Raw genomic sequence first — 18,914 nt, forward strand, 5'->3', positions numbered from 1 at the left:
GTGTGCTTGTGCATATATACATACACCACAGTAAAAACCAAGGATACCAAAGATAATTCAAAATCTATTTTACAAGCCATGTGTGGGAGGACTTCCCACATAAATAGATGAGAACACTTCTGTTTCTGGTGGTTATAGTCCCTTGGATGAAATTAACACATATGACATTTACTAGGGCACAGCCAGTCCAATCAGCAGAGCCAAAATCTGTATGGGTATATGGTTCTTGTTATCCTTAGCTACACAAGAATATTTAATATATGTGAAACTGAGACTGGTAAACATTTAAAAAATTATGCATCTACTTGCATAACACAATAACATAAGAATTTTGGACAGCAAGCACTAATTCTAATGTATTTGCTATATTTTTAATGGGAGCCTGGCATTTTAATGTCTTTTACATATAAGTTGATTTTTCTGGGAAAATATCATCCCCACTAAGAAGTAAATATACAGAAACAATCGACTTTATGTGATATTTTAGTGTGATACTAAAGTAAAACTGTACCTCTTCAAGTCACACATACACACCTATAATTGGAGGAAAAATATCACTCTTGCCCACTCTTGCCTGCTTTCAACCCCTGACCGAAAGCTCATAAAATCCAAAAAAGAATATTTAAAGAGATGAAAATATTTGACTACCCAGATGTCCAACTGGTGTGTGTCATTACACAGAGTTAGTATTACATTATCCTCTCTTAAATGAGAAATTCCACAGAGGTTGGGACATTCAAGCACAGACCTTAGGGTGAGTATAGCGACCTCTCCTGCCCACTGGGATTGGCTGCCCCTCCATAGGTTCCTGCTTTTTTGAATGCAAAAGCAAAACTACTGAACTGATCAGAGATGAACTCTTTTAACATAACTTCTATAAAGCAGTATATTCCTCGGCTTAAAATAATTTGCTAACGTGAAAGCACAACTTTTCTGGCCAAGTCAAGAATCCTGAATCATCCTTGAAAATATATAATACTCCTCAGAGAACTATGCTGAAGGTGCCTCACTGCTAAGTTCCTGTGAACTCCTTGCCTTGGGTAAGAAGCAATCTTACCTTTTTAGCGTGCTCTGTCTGATTTAGCATTTTCTCAGCATCCTCCAGCCAGGCCTGAAGACTGGCCACCGTATTGCCATATCGATCCCAGTTAGCGATGACTTCTTCAAGCATGCTCCGCACGCTCCTAACTTCCACTGAGAGGTTCCTCCACTGGGCAGTGGTTTCATTCATGAATTTCATCACATTCTCAGCTTCTTCCACTACAACAGATACAACAAATTATAATTCTTACTTTATATTTTAAATCCACCAAGCCTTTTTTCTATGGTCTATATACTGGTGTGCAATTATAATTCTTCTTTACATTATTACATTAACAGATGAAATGCTAGAATTTCATTCAGCTAATGCTGGGAATATGTTATACCAAATATGATAAACATATTTACAAAATGAACCAAACATATTTTTCAACTTATGTCTTCACACTAACTTAAGTTTTCATTTACTTGATAATAATATTCGTTACTTTATTTTTTCATTTAATCCTCAGAATTCAAAATAGGTTAGAAAATTGCAATTTAGAACATGAATGCTTTTTTTTTTTTTTTTTTTTGCCCCTTTTAGAAGATCACACACACAGACATGCACACACAGTTTGATTATACAGGTTAGACAGGCAATGCACAAACTGAAGGGGACTGAAGCCAGTATATGTTCTTCAGGCCCATAGCATGGTCACAAAAAGATTCTGCAGGAAAAAAAAAAAAATGACCTGATCACACAGAAACCTGTGGGTTCTAAATTGTAACTCTCTTAACTGCAATCAATTCTATCATGTATTTTACCTGAACCGTCAGCTTGGATGTACATCTCCGCTGTCTGTTTTAAGATCTGGTATGTCACTTCATACTGTTCAAAGAACTTGGTATTTTCTATAAAAGACTAGAAATGAGGAGTGGTTAGAAGACAGCAAACGCTAGGCACAGGTAGAAATATCAAAGTCAGTTTCTTCAGAAGAGGCATATGGGTATTTTGCCCAAATCTATCAACCTCATTCTTATAAAAAAAAATACCAAGTTAATTCAACTGCTATAAAATAACCTGATTATTCTGAGAATATAAATTGATTCCATGCTTTTAATTCTAAATCAGCACTATTGAGAAAGTATTCTATTTCTCCTCCACCAAAGGGTTTGTTTTCAGAAGAGACTGCAGTCTCTCCAGACAACCTGGGGCTAACATTTAGAAAGCACTAAATTTGGACGAACATTTTAGTGTCCAACTGTGTCTTAGCTGTGGGATTTTGTTGCTCTTTGAACATTAATTCTTGTGAATAATGGCTCTGAGAAACTTAGACTATAAATAAATGGCATAGTGCACATTTTTCTTAAAATAAAAAGTACAAAAAGTGTTTACAAGTAGAAAAATTTTAAATAATCACATATCCCATCCACAAGTATAAAAATTATGGATAAGACACGTTTATAGCTGTATGTAATTCCCATATGTAATAGAGTCACCACCATCCAATGGGCTGTAAAATTTAGAAACACAAGAAATCCTTAGGTAAATTTTATTGTTAATTCCAGGAAATATGAAATAACTCCTGTTTCAAAGATTGGTCTTGCTATTAAAATAGCAAAGTAAAAAAGAATAATGTGATTATAGTTACCAATGTATCACCAAAGACTATTTTCCTTTTAATAGCATAATTAGTTCCTACAATTTGAACCCACTAAAATACTTGATAAGTATCTCTATTATAAAATGCAAAATTAGCCTTTAAAAAACAGCTAAAGTCCAGTGTAATATACTAATAAATGCTTAATATGGAGATGCAAAATATTTGAGTGCAGATATAAAGCTTCATACAAAATTTCATAGACATCCGTTAATTTAACTGAAAAATGTTTATCATATTTCAAGATAACATTTAGAAACATTACATGCATAACACATTTCATAGCATTTTATGTTTATAAAGCATTTTACCTATATATTATTTTTCCTGGATATAGTGAATAGAGAAAGCTGCAAGTTACCTGGAATGAAGGGGTCCATGATGAACACTTATCTCAATAAGTTAATAGGCTGTATTATTTTTGGTAAGTAAAATAAGTAATTAATTGGTTAATTATTTAGCCTTATGTTTTCTTCACTTAACCTCCCTGTTCCCCAACTAGGGAAAGAGTAATTTACTGTAATTTAAATTTGGAATAATTTAGCCAAATAAGCATATAATACTTTGATCAAAAAAGGAAAGTCACACCTAATGTGCAAGACACTGTAGATAATTGAAGAGATAAAAATATTTGTCGATGTTTAAAAAATAGTCTCCATTTATTTTTGGCATAAATTTCAAGAAGCTAAGGGGAAAACAATTGTTCTAAATATTAGAGGAATGAAAAATAGTGCCTATATGGGACAGAAAGATTTCATTAAGTATGCTTTTGCTATAATTGTTTTCAAATTAACTGAAAATGAACAAGAGGGAACTTGTTATTATTTTCCAGTTTCATTTGTGATCCAAGAGGAAAAACAGGATATTTTAAGAATATTATAAATGTTGTAGGGATTCATTAAAGTATTTTTGAGCTTTCCTATTAGGAAGACTACGCAATTAATTTTTAAAGGAAGGAATCTTATTTGTCATTTTACCTTTTAGCTGTTTCATTTATTTTGGCACTTTTTTTCTTTCTGAACACAAAGTAAATCCATTTAGTAGCATGAATTATTTTTTCTACTAATATCACTGTAGCAGGAGGACTTTTGTTTTGTTTTTTGTTTTTTGTTTTTGCAAGAGGGCTGTTAAATCTCCTTTTTACCATGAGCTAACTGCTAACTACACAGTCTCTCAGAAGAGTGCAAAAGAAAACACAAATGTATATATTAAAATAATGATAGGATTAATTTATTTCTTTCAAAATAAGGCTTACATCTGGATATTAACTTCAACAAATACGCCATGTTATAGATGATGGCACTTCAAGAAAAATAAGATACCTCTTTATTTCACTAAATCCAAATTATTACTGGAAGATACTAAACTTCCATTCTCACAAAATAAATGCAAAGACAAATAAATTTCATTCACTGATCTCACTGGAATGGAGCTAAACCAAGTAATTTAAGATTTAAAACTCATCTTTGAGAAGAGGCTTTATCACAAGTTCTACTTACATTAATAAAATAATTACAAATAATAAAATACACGTTCACATTACTAATGTTGCATTCACATAGGCCACAATTCCAAGAGCTCTTCTTTTATGGAAAAAGAAAGAATTCTCCTATTTCTTCCATAGTAAAACTGAAACACGTGTTAACAAACACAGTCATGTCAAGAACAATTCTGACAGCAAAACCAAACCAATTATCTCCTGGTTTATATTACAGTATGTAATCTCTTATGAATAGCATGTGACCTAGGTTTAATTAACAAGCATTTGTGAAGCATTTTTCCAAGAATTTCTTAAACACATAGCAGCATCATTACCTGAGCTCCTAGTACAAGAGGTAAGTAAGAAGCACATTTTCTGATTCTCTAATCCTTTAAAAGATGGTGTAAGTTTTTGCATATGAGTAAGATTGAATTGAGAATTCAAACTAAGGAAAAGATAATTATGGAACTTTTACATCCTGCATATTACTTTGGTTATTAGATGATGGAGCAGCCATATGGCTCATTACAATAAATTTTTTTAGAAACCAAAGAAAGGAGTGGATTTAAGAACCTGATTTTAGGATTTCATTTGGAAGTCTTCACTCTTTGAAATAGTCTGTTCTAAAGAAAATTATTTTCTCACAAATTCCAAAGGGATGAGAGAAGCTATAGGGGGCATGAGATAAAAGGAAAGAAGTGTGTGTCCATCTTTCTTCCCTACAAAAGTCCCTATAATTCTATCATCATCATTATTATTACTAAAAATTTAGGAAAGACTAAGTCTTCTCGAAAATAAGTCATTTATAAAGTCACATGGGTTGTAAGTAGCTGAACCATGATTCAACACATTTCCATGAGCCTGGTGGCCAGACTGTAACAATCTCACATACTTCACCCCACCCTGCCCCAATACCATGCCTAAAACAGAAATAGTAACTGTCAATATCAGGCTACAATATGTAAGTATAAAATATTGTCAAATATGAGCTAACATTAATTGGAACTAATATTTTTGTGAGCTACATTCCTTAGTTCAGTAAGCTACAGGAGATCATTTAAATTATTTGGCCTTTTAAGTAAAAAAAAATGTTCACAGTCAATTTTGTTAGATAGTCAAGTTCAGTACTTAAGCTTCTGGTTCAGAAAGATGTGATTTCAAATCCTGACTCTACTTCTTACCAACTATGCCACCCAGAACATGGGGGTTGAGCACAGGAAGGCTCTCTTACCTCGATGAAACCATGTAAAAATGCCTAGCCCATAGGGTTGTCATTGGGATGGAAGATAACACATGTAAAACACTGGGCTACATGTAAAACACTGGGCTACACTCAATATCCCACAGTTATTAAAACTATTAAATAAAAAATACTGTAAGACTCTTTATAGAAAAGAAAGGCTAGCAATAAATAGATGTTTTTCCACCACAGAATAAAAATATTAAGAAATGTTCATTAAAATGTGCTACATTTGTAGCAAGGTTACCAATAATTTTAAGTTATGAAGCAGTTTAAAACTAGCAGCTTAGTGCATCTCTTTTTACTTTATGGAGAAAGCAGAAGTACTGTTTTTTTTAAATTAATATTTATTAATTTTTTGTCATTAATAAACAACTCTACTTACATATCCTTTATTTGAGAAGTTCAAAGAGAATTACCAACATCCTTGTATTACAACATTAACCTGGTGGAACAGTCCCATTAGGCATTTCAATCTGATTGGCTGTCCTTAAATAGCTAGAACAAAGCTGGATCCTGCATAATTACCTGCTGAGCTCATTGTGTATCATTTGACATGACTAAACCCAAAAATATAAATGGATAACTGTATTTAATATTTAAAGGACTCAAGTAATTGCTTGAATTTTAAAAATAAGATTTTTCATTACTTTCCAAAATAATTCAAAATGAGTAAGGGAACATATCATAACAGATTTCACATTTTTTGACAAGTGTTTTCAAGACACTTGTAGTAAACCTAAAGAAAGATTTTACTGTAAATGTTTTTTTTTTCTAAATGCATCTTGTTCATTCATCACTTAAAAAATGTATTTAAAATATAGTAAAATATATTCTGATTCTAGAATGCTTCAATAAAGATATGGTTTCAATAGGCATTCAGTCATACCAGTTACAAAGCCACTCAGACTAGTCAGGTTAGAAATGGGCTTGTATTTTAAACTTATTAATTTATCATTTAGAATTTGTGATTAAACACATTAAACACATGTTTAATGTGATTAAACACATAGTGCAGGACTGAGATGCCTCACAGACATTAACTTTGAGAGCAAGTTTGTATTGCTAATAAATTTTGGGGGTAGTGTTTAACAGAAATAAACTATATTTAATAAATATAAATAAAATAATTAAAATTAATTAATAAAAATAAATTTAATTAATTAATTAATAAAAATAAATCATTACATGATTACATGTAAATAGAACCTGCTGGTTACAGAACAACCTAATTTTTTTCATTAATGCAGGGCTACTATTCTATGTAGTTAAGAGAATTATTTATACTGATAGTCCAAAATATAAGATAATCTCTAAAGATTAAATTGGTACAGAGATTCATAGACATAATTTTACTTTTCCTGGACGCACACAAGAAACAATGAAACTCAGAGACATGCTAGACCTAATCTAAAAAATAGAAAGTCCCCATGTGGATAACTGAGAATGGTTATTTTTTTAGAGACATGAGGATAATCTTTAAGTGTTTTAACTCAGTTTTAATGGTGAGCTCACAAAGTCATGGCTATGCAATGCAAAAACTTTTTTTTAAGCAATAAAGCCAGTCACAATGGCTGAGTCTGGTTAATGCAGCAAAATCTTTCTATATTTCTAAAGAAAAGAGGTGAACATTTCAGATTTTGAGAAGACTTTACTAATTTATATCAAACCCACTTAACACACTGGTACCTTTATATTTAAATTCAAGATAAAAGTAATAGCATCAAATAAACCGGTAAGTACTAAATGCTAAATCCATGTGTCCTCTGATTTCTTTCTCAAAGCTCCAGGGAGACTTACGATATAGTTTTGCAGAAGCAGCTCCACTGACTCTCTCCTCCCATACTTGATGATCCAAGATTTCAGCTTTGACTCTGCAAGAACCAGCAGTGAGAGCAGACGGTACTTTAATTCTAGAAATTCCATTTTCATTAAGTGTAGCTCTGATGTGGAGGAAACAAAATGAAACCTAGAAATAAAACACCGAGAATTTACAGAATGTAACTAATAGTAACAGAACGGTGCTTACTTAACCTGTTACACGTCAGTGCTAAACATAATGCAGGCACAAGGTCTTCTAAACTCGGGCTGATCAATCACTATCAGGAGATCTGATTCCTTTCCTAGCTCTGGATTTAAAGGCAAATCGTGATTGACTGGAGTATTTAATTTAGTTCTTTCCCTTGCCAAGACAACTCTCATCTGTTTCTTTTATAAGCTGTTTTTGCAGTATTACATAATGTTCCTCACAGTACTGAATAAAAATACAGTCTCTGAAGAAACCATTTCTGTGATTTCCAGGCTGTGCGTATATTCAGGTTTACTCTTTTCCAACAATAATATATATTAGAATGTTGGATTCTTAGCATATTGTTACAGAAGCTCAATTTTTATGTGCCCAAGGTAAGCATCTCTGTAAAAACAAAACAAAACAAAACAACAAACCAATTCATTGAAAAGAAAATGGATAAAGCACCCACAGAGCATTTAAGCATTTAAGAAAGATACTTCCTTTCCAATCAGCCATTCTCTTACCTTTCTGCCATGTCCTCTAATTGGTCAGGTGGCACTGGGATCCCGTTAACAGACCTGGTCCGGTAGATCTCATGGAATGCTCTTTTGTGGGCATCTGTGTTTTGAAGCAGATCCTAAGATATAATTTTTAAAAATTTTAAAAAATGAGAAAACATGTTCACAGGAGGCTAAGAAGCATAATTTTCAGCCTGTACCGATGAGTCAATGTACTCAACAATTTGATCATGCTGCTACATCCATGTGTGGCTTGGTGCCTCTCCTAGGCTTTTACCTTGTTCAGGAGCTCAGGCACTTGTCTATAAGGCCTGTGCTAGAGCTGCTGTATCTAATAATTATGGCATCTTTTAAACACACATGACACTTGCACAGCAATGCATTCAGACATTTTAAAGGCACATGGTCCAAAGGAAAATGTAGTTACTGCTATAAACAATAATTTGTTAGGACTTTTCTCCTTCCTTGATTTTGAATACATCGGTTTTTAGAAGCTGAAAACGGAGCACAACTAGTTTAACCCTTTAATGGTAATACATACACACACATTAAACTCTATTGTTATTACACTTTGAATACATGTAGACTATCATAAAGTGATATTTGCTCATCATTTAAGTCAATTATATTACAACATTATGAAAATACCCTATGGTTAGAAGACTTCAAATAAGCACAGGGAATGTCCTATAGATATCAGAGTGGAAAGATCAAATGTAATGTTTATAAATATTCTTTGTAGGCTGTACAGAACTACACAAATTTTAATAATCTTTTTAGGCTTGTTTTCCGAGCTTTTCACTGTCAGTAGACTGACTTACATAAAGATTTACAGGTATGTCACAATTCCTAACCAATTTCTCACATAGAAGAAAGAGAGAGAGAGAGACAGAAGGAGGTTCATGCCATAGTCTCTAGAGTTTGGTTTGTTTCTCAGCGGCAGAATAAATACCCAAAAGTTTGTCACTCACTGAAAAGTAAGACCCATTAGGCCACCAGAATGGTACATGAAGATTAACATGGTTTAACTCACACTGACTGAGATTATGTGGATTAATTGGAGAAAATAGAAGCAAAAAACAGGTAAAGCCGTAAGAGAAACACTTGATGAAAAGGCAAAAAAAAAAAAAAAAAAAAAAAAAAAAAAAGAGGGCTCTCATAAATAACTTAAAATGGTAAAACCACATGTGCTTTTTCTCATAAAGCCAGATGTGTCTGTGCCTTTTAATGTGAGGGACATTAATTTTTATACTGTAGAAAAATCTATGGCCAAACTTTCTATCATGGTATATTTTGCTATTATCACCTATTGATCTGCTTTGAATCTCAGGTAACTGCACACATATTCACATGTCACTCATGCCCACAGGCAGGCTACTATGTGCAGGAGCTGATCACAGGGGACAAAAAAAAACAACCTAAAGTAGTAATGATTATGAGAATTTTAGTCACTCCCTGCCTTCTCTGTAACATCTAGACACATTTCTGTGGCTTATAATCTTGGCTGAGACTCCCCCAAGTAAGTGCAGGGCAAATTTAGAGCTATCACCACACCTAGCTCTGATTTATTATATATGACTGTATGTTAATATATGAGTAGGGGTCTGTGACTATACTGGAATACTCATATGTCCAGTTGTTTCCTAAAAAGCTTATTATAGGCAGTACCTAGTTAATTAAAAGAAGCTTGACAAGATAGCAAAACAAACAAAAAACATTTTCAAAAATATCATAAAGGAACTACAGCTGGTGTGATGTCACTGGGATCTCTGAAAACCCATCACACTAAAAACCAGTGAGATGCTGAGCACAGCATGTGATTTTAATTCACTGGTAGGCTCACAGGAGGTAAGAGAAATCTTTTAGGTCTTTTACTCCTGTTAAAATATGACCCCAAATTGATTCACAGGCCTGTGAGCAAAAACAAATAGAAAAAGCCAAATGTTTGAAGCAAATACCTATACCATTGCTGCATGAGTTTGAGTCTTGGAACTTGGAGAAGGTGGAAACAACAAAACTCAGAATCCTAATGAGCCAGGATGGTTAAATATTAACAAAAAGAAACTGGTATGAGTATAACAATATCAGACAAAATAGGTTTGAAAATAAAAATCATTATATGTAATTGCTTATGGATCAAACTTTCAATTTACTAGTAGCTATATTAATTCTGAATTTGAACATGTCTAGTAAGTCTCAAAACACACAGAGTAAAAACTGATAGAACTAGTGGGAGAAACAGACAAAACCACGTGGCTCTGGGAGGTATCAATGACCCCCTCTCAGTGACTAAGATGGAACAAAAGAACAACTGGGATAGCAGGTGATGGAGGGAGGAGGGGCGGCCAGGGGAAAGCACTGCACATCTGTGGATCTCAGGGGCCTCTGTAAGACTTTTGGAATGCTGGTTTTGAATAGGTGGAATCTAGTGGGAACTTCTGAGAGTGGTGAAATGAACTGACTTGCATTTTAAGAGCGCTGCTGTGGCCAAGTTACTGAAAATGCCCTATCATTGATGCACGGCTTGTCTTAGCTTCTATAACAACACAGGAGCTGGATTTCCTCCCACCTCACTGATTGCTCTTTCTCTTACTCTTCTGCTGTTCCACCTTCTACTCTTTGATTTCTTGACAGTACATTCCTTTAGGGCTAAGTTCCTGACATTTTTTTCCTCTGTCTATGCTTTCTTATTTAATTTCTTTGGTCTCAGAGCTTCCAATATCCTTCTACATACCAGTGATTTTGAGATTCTGAATATTTATTTCCAGCCTCTACCTGTGTCTCAAGCTCCTGTTATCTCTTACTGCCTACTCCACATGTACGCTTGGATGTGAAAAAAAGGCTCATACTTATCATGCCCCAAACTGAACTTCTGATCTTTTACTCCCGAACCTGCTTCCCTGTCTCTCTATCTCAACTGATGGAAACTATTCTTCCAACTGTTCATGTGAAAAAAAATAGTGTCATGTATGACTGGAGAGATTTTTTCACAATCAAAATCTAATGCTGAAAATTGCTCTCCCTAAAAATATTCAGAATCTGACCTTTTCTCACCATCTCTACAACTACCATCTTGAATCCCTATGTGGATTATTGAGACTGGTTCCCTGGCTTCTATCCTCCATTAGTAACACAGTCTCTATTCCCACATGACAGATACCATCATTCCTCTGGTAAGAAGGTGGATGGGAAAAGGCAGTTATAATACACAGAGAAAATCAACAGTGCCAAAAGTATGCAATTAAGGAAAGTAAGGATATGCAAAGAAACAACATTGGGGGAAAATAGAGAGGCTTAATTACAGGCACAGAAAAGATTACCAAATTTTTTTTAATATTTTGAATAATTTTATGCGAATAATTTTTAAAACTTAGTCAAATGGATAATTTCCCACTAAGTGTGAATTTGCATTACTGACCCAATAGAATTCTGAAAGCCTGATATTTCTAGTCATTTCTAGGGGCTGGGAATACAACAGGGAAAAAACAAATAATTCTTGCTCTTACGGAATTGATACTACAGTTTAGGAAATCAAGCACTAAATGAAATACATAAATTAAAACTGTAGTTAAGATGCAGATAAATGCTAAAGTGAAAAATCAAACAGGGAAGAGAGGTTGCACTTTCAAAGAGGTGGCTAGGAAAGTGTTGACTAAGAGGTAAGTTTTCAAGAAAGGCCCAAAGGAGATAAAGAAGAAGGTATTGAGACTAATCAGTGGGAGAATGTTTCAGGCCAAAGACAGAGAACATTCCAGAACAATGGTAAGGACAAATGGGTTGAGGTGGGAATGTACTTGCCTCTTTGATGTCATCTTTTCAGTAAGTTTTCACTGACTAACCCTAGTTAAAATTGCAACACCCTCTAAAACTCTGTCCTTTTACTTTTAACCTAATATGTAATTATTTTATTACTTACTTACCTTTGTTATTATCTGCCTCCTCCCACTAGAAGGCAAATTACATGAGTGTAGGAATTTGTCTGCTTTTCTTATGGGTGTATCACAAATGCCTAGAACATCACTTTGCACATAAAAAAGTACGCAATAAATATTTTGTGGAAAGACTGGGAAGGATTAGAAAGGTGTAGCCAGAGGAGTAGAAAGAAAATGAGGAGTCCAAATGAAGAAAGTGGTTCAAAGATGAAGAAATAGCTATGTGAAATGCTTATGATTGGCAAGGTAGGATGAAGACTGAGAATTGACCACTGAGTGAGGAATGAGGAGGACTTTCATGAACCTGACATGAGTAGCATGGCAAGAAAACACTCGACTGGAATGGGTTCTAAAAGGAACTGGAGAAGAGAATTCTGAAACCAAAATGAGCACAGGTAACTCTTTCAAAGAGCTTCACTAAAAAAGGAAGGGGGGGGGGTGGGAATGGACAGTAGCTGGAGTAGGGTTAAGAAAGAATTTTCATTTTTAAAATTTGATTTATTCTTTTTAAAAGAGTCTTTAAGATGAGATGATTAGCAGCATATACTTTATGTGGATGGGGACAATCCAGCAGAGAGAGGAAAAAAATTTAAGAAGGCAAGAAATACAGGAATTGTTTACTGGAGAAGAGCAGGGAGGATGGGATCTCATACACATGTAGAGGGGCTGGTCTTAGCCTGGAGCACAGATGGTTCATCCCTAGTAACAGAAGTGAAGACTGAGTATTCAGGCACAGATGCATGTAGGTGGGTTGATGTGGTCGTGGGAGCTTGCGGAAATTCTTTTTTGACTGCTTCTATTTTCTCAGAGAAATAGGAAGCAGTGTCATCAGCTGAGAGTAAGGATATGGGAGGAGGTGTAGAAGATTTGAAGAGACAAGGTATGGAATAGTTGTCCCCAAAATAAAGAGGCAGTGGAGTTGGGAAATGCCTTTAGAGTGCAAGGCAGCTTTAAAGATCCACTTGGGTTAGTCATCATGCCTGAGAGTGTGTTTTTCTGCAGCCATACTCAGTGGCATATGTGTGGGCAGGGAATAGGCAGAGAGTGGGCTTTAATCAGGGCTGTGTTTTAACCAGGACCACAGGACAAAGGAGACCTGGTGAAGACAATTAGTGTGTGCTTTTGGTGACCTTTACTGATTCAGCATTGAATTTAAGTAGAAGATGAAGGAAAGGGATGATATGAAGAGAGTGAGAGGCAATAAAATCATGGATTATAAGGCACAGAGTCCATGCAATTTGGAGTCAGGGCAAGTTTGGGTGGACAGTGAGATAGATGCTTGAGAAAGAGATTGTGGAGAGGTTTCAGTTCCTAGTGATGACAAGTTCTAGACTATGCCTATGCTTTGGAGGGCTAAATTAGAGTGTAGGATGGGATGACTAGAAAACAGGAGACCAAGGAACTAACAGTCCAGGTTATTGGTAGAATCACCTATGGGTTACTGACGTTATTAAGAATTATGGCTTGCATTATCATGCAGGAAATAAAATCCTTAAAACAGGAGGAGAAGTGACCTAGGTAGGATTAATGACCACAATAAGGATGGGTAGCAGGTAGCAGAGTTTGATGTCTATTTTCATGATTCCTTAAGACTGAAAGCCTTACTTGGCCAAAGCAATATTACTAATAAAAATTAATAAGTTTAATTACTGTATGTGTATTATATGCAATAGCTTTGTGGGCATGGTTTAAGGTTAGTGTTTAAAACAATCTTGATTATCAGCTATGTACCTGGGCAAGGCACTTAATCTCTCTCTGCCTAAAGTTCATTCATTTGCAAATGAGGATGATAACACCTATCTCAAATCCTACATGTCAAGTGCTTAGCAAAATTAAGTGCTTAAGATAGAAACATGGCTAAATACTCAATTATAGTTAGCTATGACTATATTTGTTACCTTCCTAGATAACTAAGCATTAGAGTATCTGGAAAATAGAAAAGCTAGTAAAGGCGTATTTTGCTCTTCATAATAATATGATCTTACATACATGTAAGTTAATTAAAATAAAAACTTTGGTAGAACCATTTGTAAAATAATCCTTTCTTTGCAAAAAAAATATTTTAAAAATTATCTGAATCCAGTTTTCAGACACTGAATATATATTAAGTAACAAACAATTGTCATGTGGTATATATTTTTTAAAAAACGATGTGAACAATGCAGAAAACCAAAAATTCTAGATCTTGATAGCATATATAAGTTTTTGTGACAAAAGCCATAGTTACTTATAGACTGGGATAGGAAGATAATATTCTAAAACATTCTTGCTTATGTATTGAGGAGTCCTATATCATGTTTTTTTTTCAATTTTATCATCAGTAAAGCATAATTTAATACACAATTTGATAAATGTTCTTATTGGGCTAGAATTGAACATTAGACTTGGAAGATGATTTGTAAGAATTGGAAGATGATTTATACTATATTGTGTTTTTAATTTACATATTGCATTTCCAAGTGAGTCCAATATAGCAGCACAAAGAAGTGATATCAAGTTGATGGGCTGATTTTTTTGCTATTGAAGAAGCCTGAAATTTTAGTTATCTTAACAATGATTCAAATTTCTCACATCATCAGTTTATCTTATTATAGGCACGTGATAAATATATTTTAAATAAGAATTGATTTTATAATTGACAATGACATTGTTTTATGACTCTACTACTTTAAGTGCCTGTGTCCAGACCCAGTAAAAGTTCCTACCTCAGTAAAAAGATCATTCTGGAGATCTGCCTCGAACATCGTCTTCACCTTTACCTGCCTCTGCTTGCTTCCTGTTGTCTCTCTACTGCATTCCCCAGCTTACTCTTCAGTCTTTTCTGATTTTTAGTCTCAGATAAGCTTCTTCTCGAACTCCTACCACTTCCCTTTTCCCTACTCCACTTCATTTCTGGTTTTTATGGTTGTTTACTACACTTTAGCAAAGGGATGGTTCTTGCTGCTCACTTGGTGGTTGGCACAGGGTTTCTCTCTCAAGGGACCCAGAGGGGTCATGAGGAACCTCGGGCCATATAATTACTGAGAGAGACACTGACTGCATCTGTGCATCCAGCTTAAAACTCAGACTTCAGAAGGGGTTGTGACAGCCTAGAGTGAGCAGCAAATTAACGTTATCTGCTAAATCTTATCATCTAGTAAATAGCACAGCTAATATTGCAAGGCATTTTCTCTATGGTGGAGTATTCAAGTAAGACTTAAGTATGTTATGCCAACAACAAACACATGCCATGTCTTGAACTTCTAGATTGGAGGTGCCTTCACCAGTTTCCCTGATGCATAAAGCTGGCACATAGTAGATCTGCAATGTATATTTGCTGAATTAACACAGCTGACCCATGATCGATATACACTTTACATTTGATTTTTTTTTACATTTGATTTGAAACCCTAAGGTGACTTTCTTTTATATGAAATACTCATATTACTTAAAAAATAATTTTGATTGCTATATGATGTGTTGTACAGAATTTATGATGAATTACTAATTTGTTAAAGCGGTATTTTTTGTGTAACACTGTTTCAACATGTCCCCTTATTTTTAATATCCTGGGAATCTTAACATAGGCATAACCTAGGCTTTTCTGCTTTTAAGAAGCCTTAACCATGGTTCAGTCTCAGAAAAAAATCTTATGACTTGATCTCTTATTTTCTGTCTTCAGAGAAAGTACAGACTATTGGGCCTGGATTTTATGTGTTTGTATTTCCACTGATGATACAGACCTCAAATCATGCTCTTACCTGAGAAGCAAATTCTGAGGAGTTTTCTGTGTGTTTGGTGTGTGTTGGTGGAGGCGGAAAGGGGAGAGGTTAAGAGATAATCAACAAAAGATCAGTGTCTAAACTGAAGAAGGGACAAGAATAAATGCAGGAAGGACCCTGACTAATTGTGTACGAACACAAAGTCTTGTTGTGTCCCGCTTGTTTGGTAGTTGAGTCTGGGTTGAATGTGTTGAGTTGAGAGGGACAGGAGCTGAAACTCTGTGACGCCTCTGTACCTCCACATTTCTAGTTCTAAACATAAGGTCCCAAAGGGGCATAAGACAAAATCTGTCATGAATTTGCTTTACAATCTGGTCTAGAATACCTAACAGTCTATTTCCCTGAAGCAGTTTTAAAAATATTAGTATTTTGGCAGAAAGTATATATGAGCTATAAATTGCCCATATGTGGTCATCTCCACTGGTCTGTTTTCCACATATAGAGTAATCACTGCCATGACCCAGGAAATGTGGTATACAAATTCAATTGCACAAAATGCAGGATTGAGTTAACGTGATGTGATGAAAATAGCATTTTTGTACTATCACAAAACACAAAGATGCAGGATGTTAGAATTTATACTAAGAACAACTGACTTTACTGCAAGTGGAAAAAGTCACAAATAACTAAAAAGTCATCAAGGCCTAGTCCCACCGCTTCCTAAGATCACCACTCTCCCTCGACCCCTGCTCCGTCACAACACAGGACATAAGAACTTGGCAACCTGGCTTGCCTCCTTTTGAGAATGGAGATGGGAGTGAGATCTGAAGCCAAAGGCCGACCACATTTTATACAAATGTGTGTGGTCTATGGGTTTACCTTTTGAAAAGTAACGTATAGCAACAACAATAACAAAGATAACCACAGATGAAAAAATACCATGGAGCTATTGGAAAATACCTCAGAAAACAAATCTATTGGAACATCTCTGAATTGGTATGAGTGGATGTCAGGGAGACCCAGGTGGGTGGGAGGTCTCAACAGCCACATCTCCAGACTACACCAGGACTGTTGTGCCAGATTACCCCACCAGAGCTTTACCTTGTGTTGCTCACGTTTCCGTTGTATTGTGTTGGCCGTTTCCTCATGGACCTGCTGAATGGTAATTTCCTCCCTCAGAGCTACCTCTGCTCTGTATAACCAGGCACCTATAGTGCCCAGAGGTGCAGGGAGAGATTTATCAAGCTGTATATGCCAATCAAAGAGCTGCAATACAAAAGTAGAAAAATAGAATTATCTTTAATACGGAAAATTCCTAAAACTCACCCAAATGACTTCTAAAGACATAAGGATCCCAGGTAATAATTTCAGGTTAATTTAATATATACCAAGTAAGAAAATATTTGTGTTCTGAATTTGATACTTTGAGAATAAGGAGGAATTATAGTTATAAGCAAGTTTTGAGGAAACATGAAATACATTTTAGACATGGAAGGACATCATTGAGAGCTTAAACAATTTTTTTCTTATAGGAATAGCATAAAGCCCCCACTGATTTTCAATAGAGCTTCTGCTGAGAGGGAAGGGACTGGATTTTTTGAGATGTTCAAGGATACAGCTGTTATACACTAGCTGATGTGTGTCCTTTAAAACCTGCCACATGAGGACAGGTCCAGAAAAATCAGGGTCATCCAGTCATCTCTGGAGGAAGGAAAATATTCGAGATTCTTTCTATGATAGTAACTATTTCTTCATTTCTACCACTTTATCCAATTCTTAAGCAGTGTTTCTCCCGACTTATTGGAATACCAGGTAGGATAGGTTGAGGTGCTTGGGAACTAACATATTCTCTGGTAGAGTTTGTAGGAAAAAGATTAGGTTATCAAAATGAATAAAACAGAGTAAGTTCAAGGCTAATATTTCCATTTGCAATAGAAGTTTCAGATGTTTTAAAATCCTGGTCTTTAAGTTTGCAAAATATTAACATGAAAGTTACTGAGCAGCTTTTTTTTTTTTAGGTTTATGAATGACCGGATAAGATTTGCTTACATTAAAGACTGTAAACATGAACGTGTTTATAGAAGGAGGACCTGTTGATGAAACCTGGTTATAGACTTTAGAGAAATTGCTGAAGCTCCATTCTTGGGAGAGTCATCTCTTCTAAATGACCCAGAATTTAGTGGGTAACCCAGAGAGCCTTTGAGGATTTCAATCCATCATCTACTACTCCATGGGGAAACTTCATGTAAGGTGGCAAAGCAGAAGAGTTGTTAAACCAAGTACTTCCCATAGGCAAGCCTCTCCTTCCTCAGACATAGGCTGTAGGACTAGATGGAATATCATTGTGTAGGAAAACATGAGGGAAAATGTTCTTGACTAAATTATGTCAGCCTTAATGAAATTAATCACGAGAGAACTTACCCTGGAGGACACTCTGTCCCAGGATTGTTTTACCAATGCTTGGTCAAGTGACAGTTTACCATCTCTATGTACTGGTTGTATTAAATGTTCAATCTGTTTCCTTTTTATTTCATATTGAACTCTGAAGTGCTTAAATGACTAAAAGAGGAAAAGAAGCAACAACATGGAAATGAGTCAAAAACAGCAAATGCAAAGGAAACCGCATTTCCTAAATAGCAATCCTTTATATTGGGATTACACTCAATGCATGCTGCTGATAATAATGATGACAGTCATGATCCTGATAGCAGCTACCGTTCCTCAAACCCTGATGATGAGCCTGGTCCCATGCTATACACTCTCTCCATTTTATTCCTCTGGATTTCTCCATAACCTTGCAACATCCACATGTCCTATTATTATCACCACAGGAAATCCAGAGGTCATTTGGCAAGAACAAGTAGTAAAGTAGAATTAAAACTTAAGATTTTTCATTTCTGGTTAAATAATCTATGTGTCAGTCCATACTCATTGAGAAATAATAGTAAATAGGAATATAAACCTATGCTAATAATCAAAATAATACCAAATTATTCAGAGTACCAAATTATTTAGGTTAGAAATTATGTATATCGAAATAATACCGACTTAAAGATATCTAAATTTATGCTAAAATAAGCCTGTGTAAAGTAGGGGACCCCATTTATATAATAATATTTTGTTTTAACTTTGCGCCATTAAAATGTTAATTATTGTATCATTTCTTTTATCATAGTGTGTTTAACATAAATTTGTAATATGTAGACTTAACCATAAGTCTAATACTAACCTTAAAAAAGTAGTGATTTTAATTTTACATTTTACATTAAATTAATAAATTCTAAAATAAGACTCCAAGGCCAAGTATTAATTGAATATCACTAAAATGTGCAATTATGTTAAAGAACA

The 18,914-nt window shown here is 34.9% G+C and overlaps 1 protein-coding gene across 15 annotated transcripts in view; it reads right to left on the reverse strand.

Moving 5' to 3' along the window:
• The window catches only part of SYNE1 (spectrin repeat containing nuclear envelope protein 1), a 449,233-nt gene that overhangs the window by 296,986 nt on the left and 133,333 nt on the right, over nucleotides 1-18,914 (reverse strand). For 14 of the 15 annotated variants that reach the window (XM_038526343.1, XM_038526344.1, XM_038526348.1 and 11 more), the window contains 6 exons: nucleotides 17,988-18,125; nucleotides 16,668-16,832; nucleotides 7,940-8,052; nucleotides 7,205-7,373; nucleotides 1,849-1,945; nucleotides 1,058-1,260 (listed from right to left, as the gene is read on the reverse strand). In XM_038526343.1, the coding sequence (XP_038382271.1) occupies nucleotides 1,058-1,260; nucleotides 1,849-1,945; nucleotides 7,205-7,373; nucleotides 7,940-8,052; nucleotides 16,668-16,832; nucleotides 17,988-18,125 (885 nt within the window). Of the gene's footprint in view, nucleotides 1-1,057; nucleotides 1,261-1,848; nucleotides 1,946-7,204; nucleotides 7,374-7,433; nucleotides 7,592-7,939; nucleotides 8,053-16,667; nucleotides 16,833-17,987; nucleotides 18,126-18,914 lie in introns of those variants that run through there. The other variant, XM_038526352.1, reaches the window with a different exon arrangement.

This window comes from Canis lupus, chromosome 1 (genome assembly GCF_011100685.1).
Source record: "Canis lupus familiaris isolate Mischka breed German Shepherd chromosome 1, alternate assembly UU_Cfam_GSD_1.0, whole genome shotgun sequence".
Classification (NCBI taxonomy): Eukaryota; Metazoa; Chordata; class Mammalia; order Carnivora; family Canidae; genus Canis; species Canis lupus.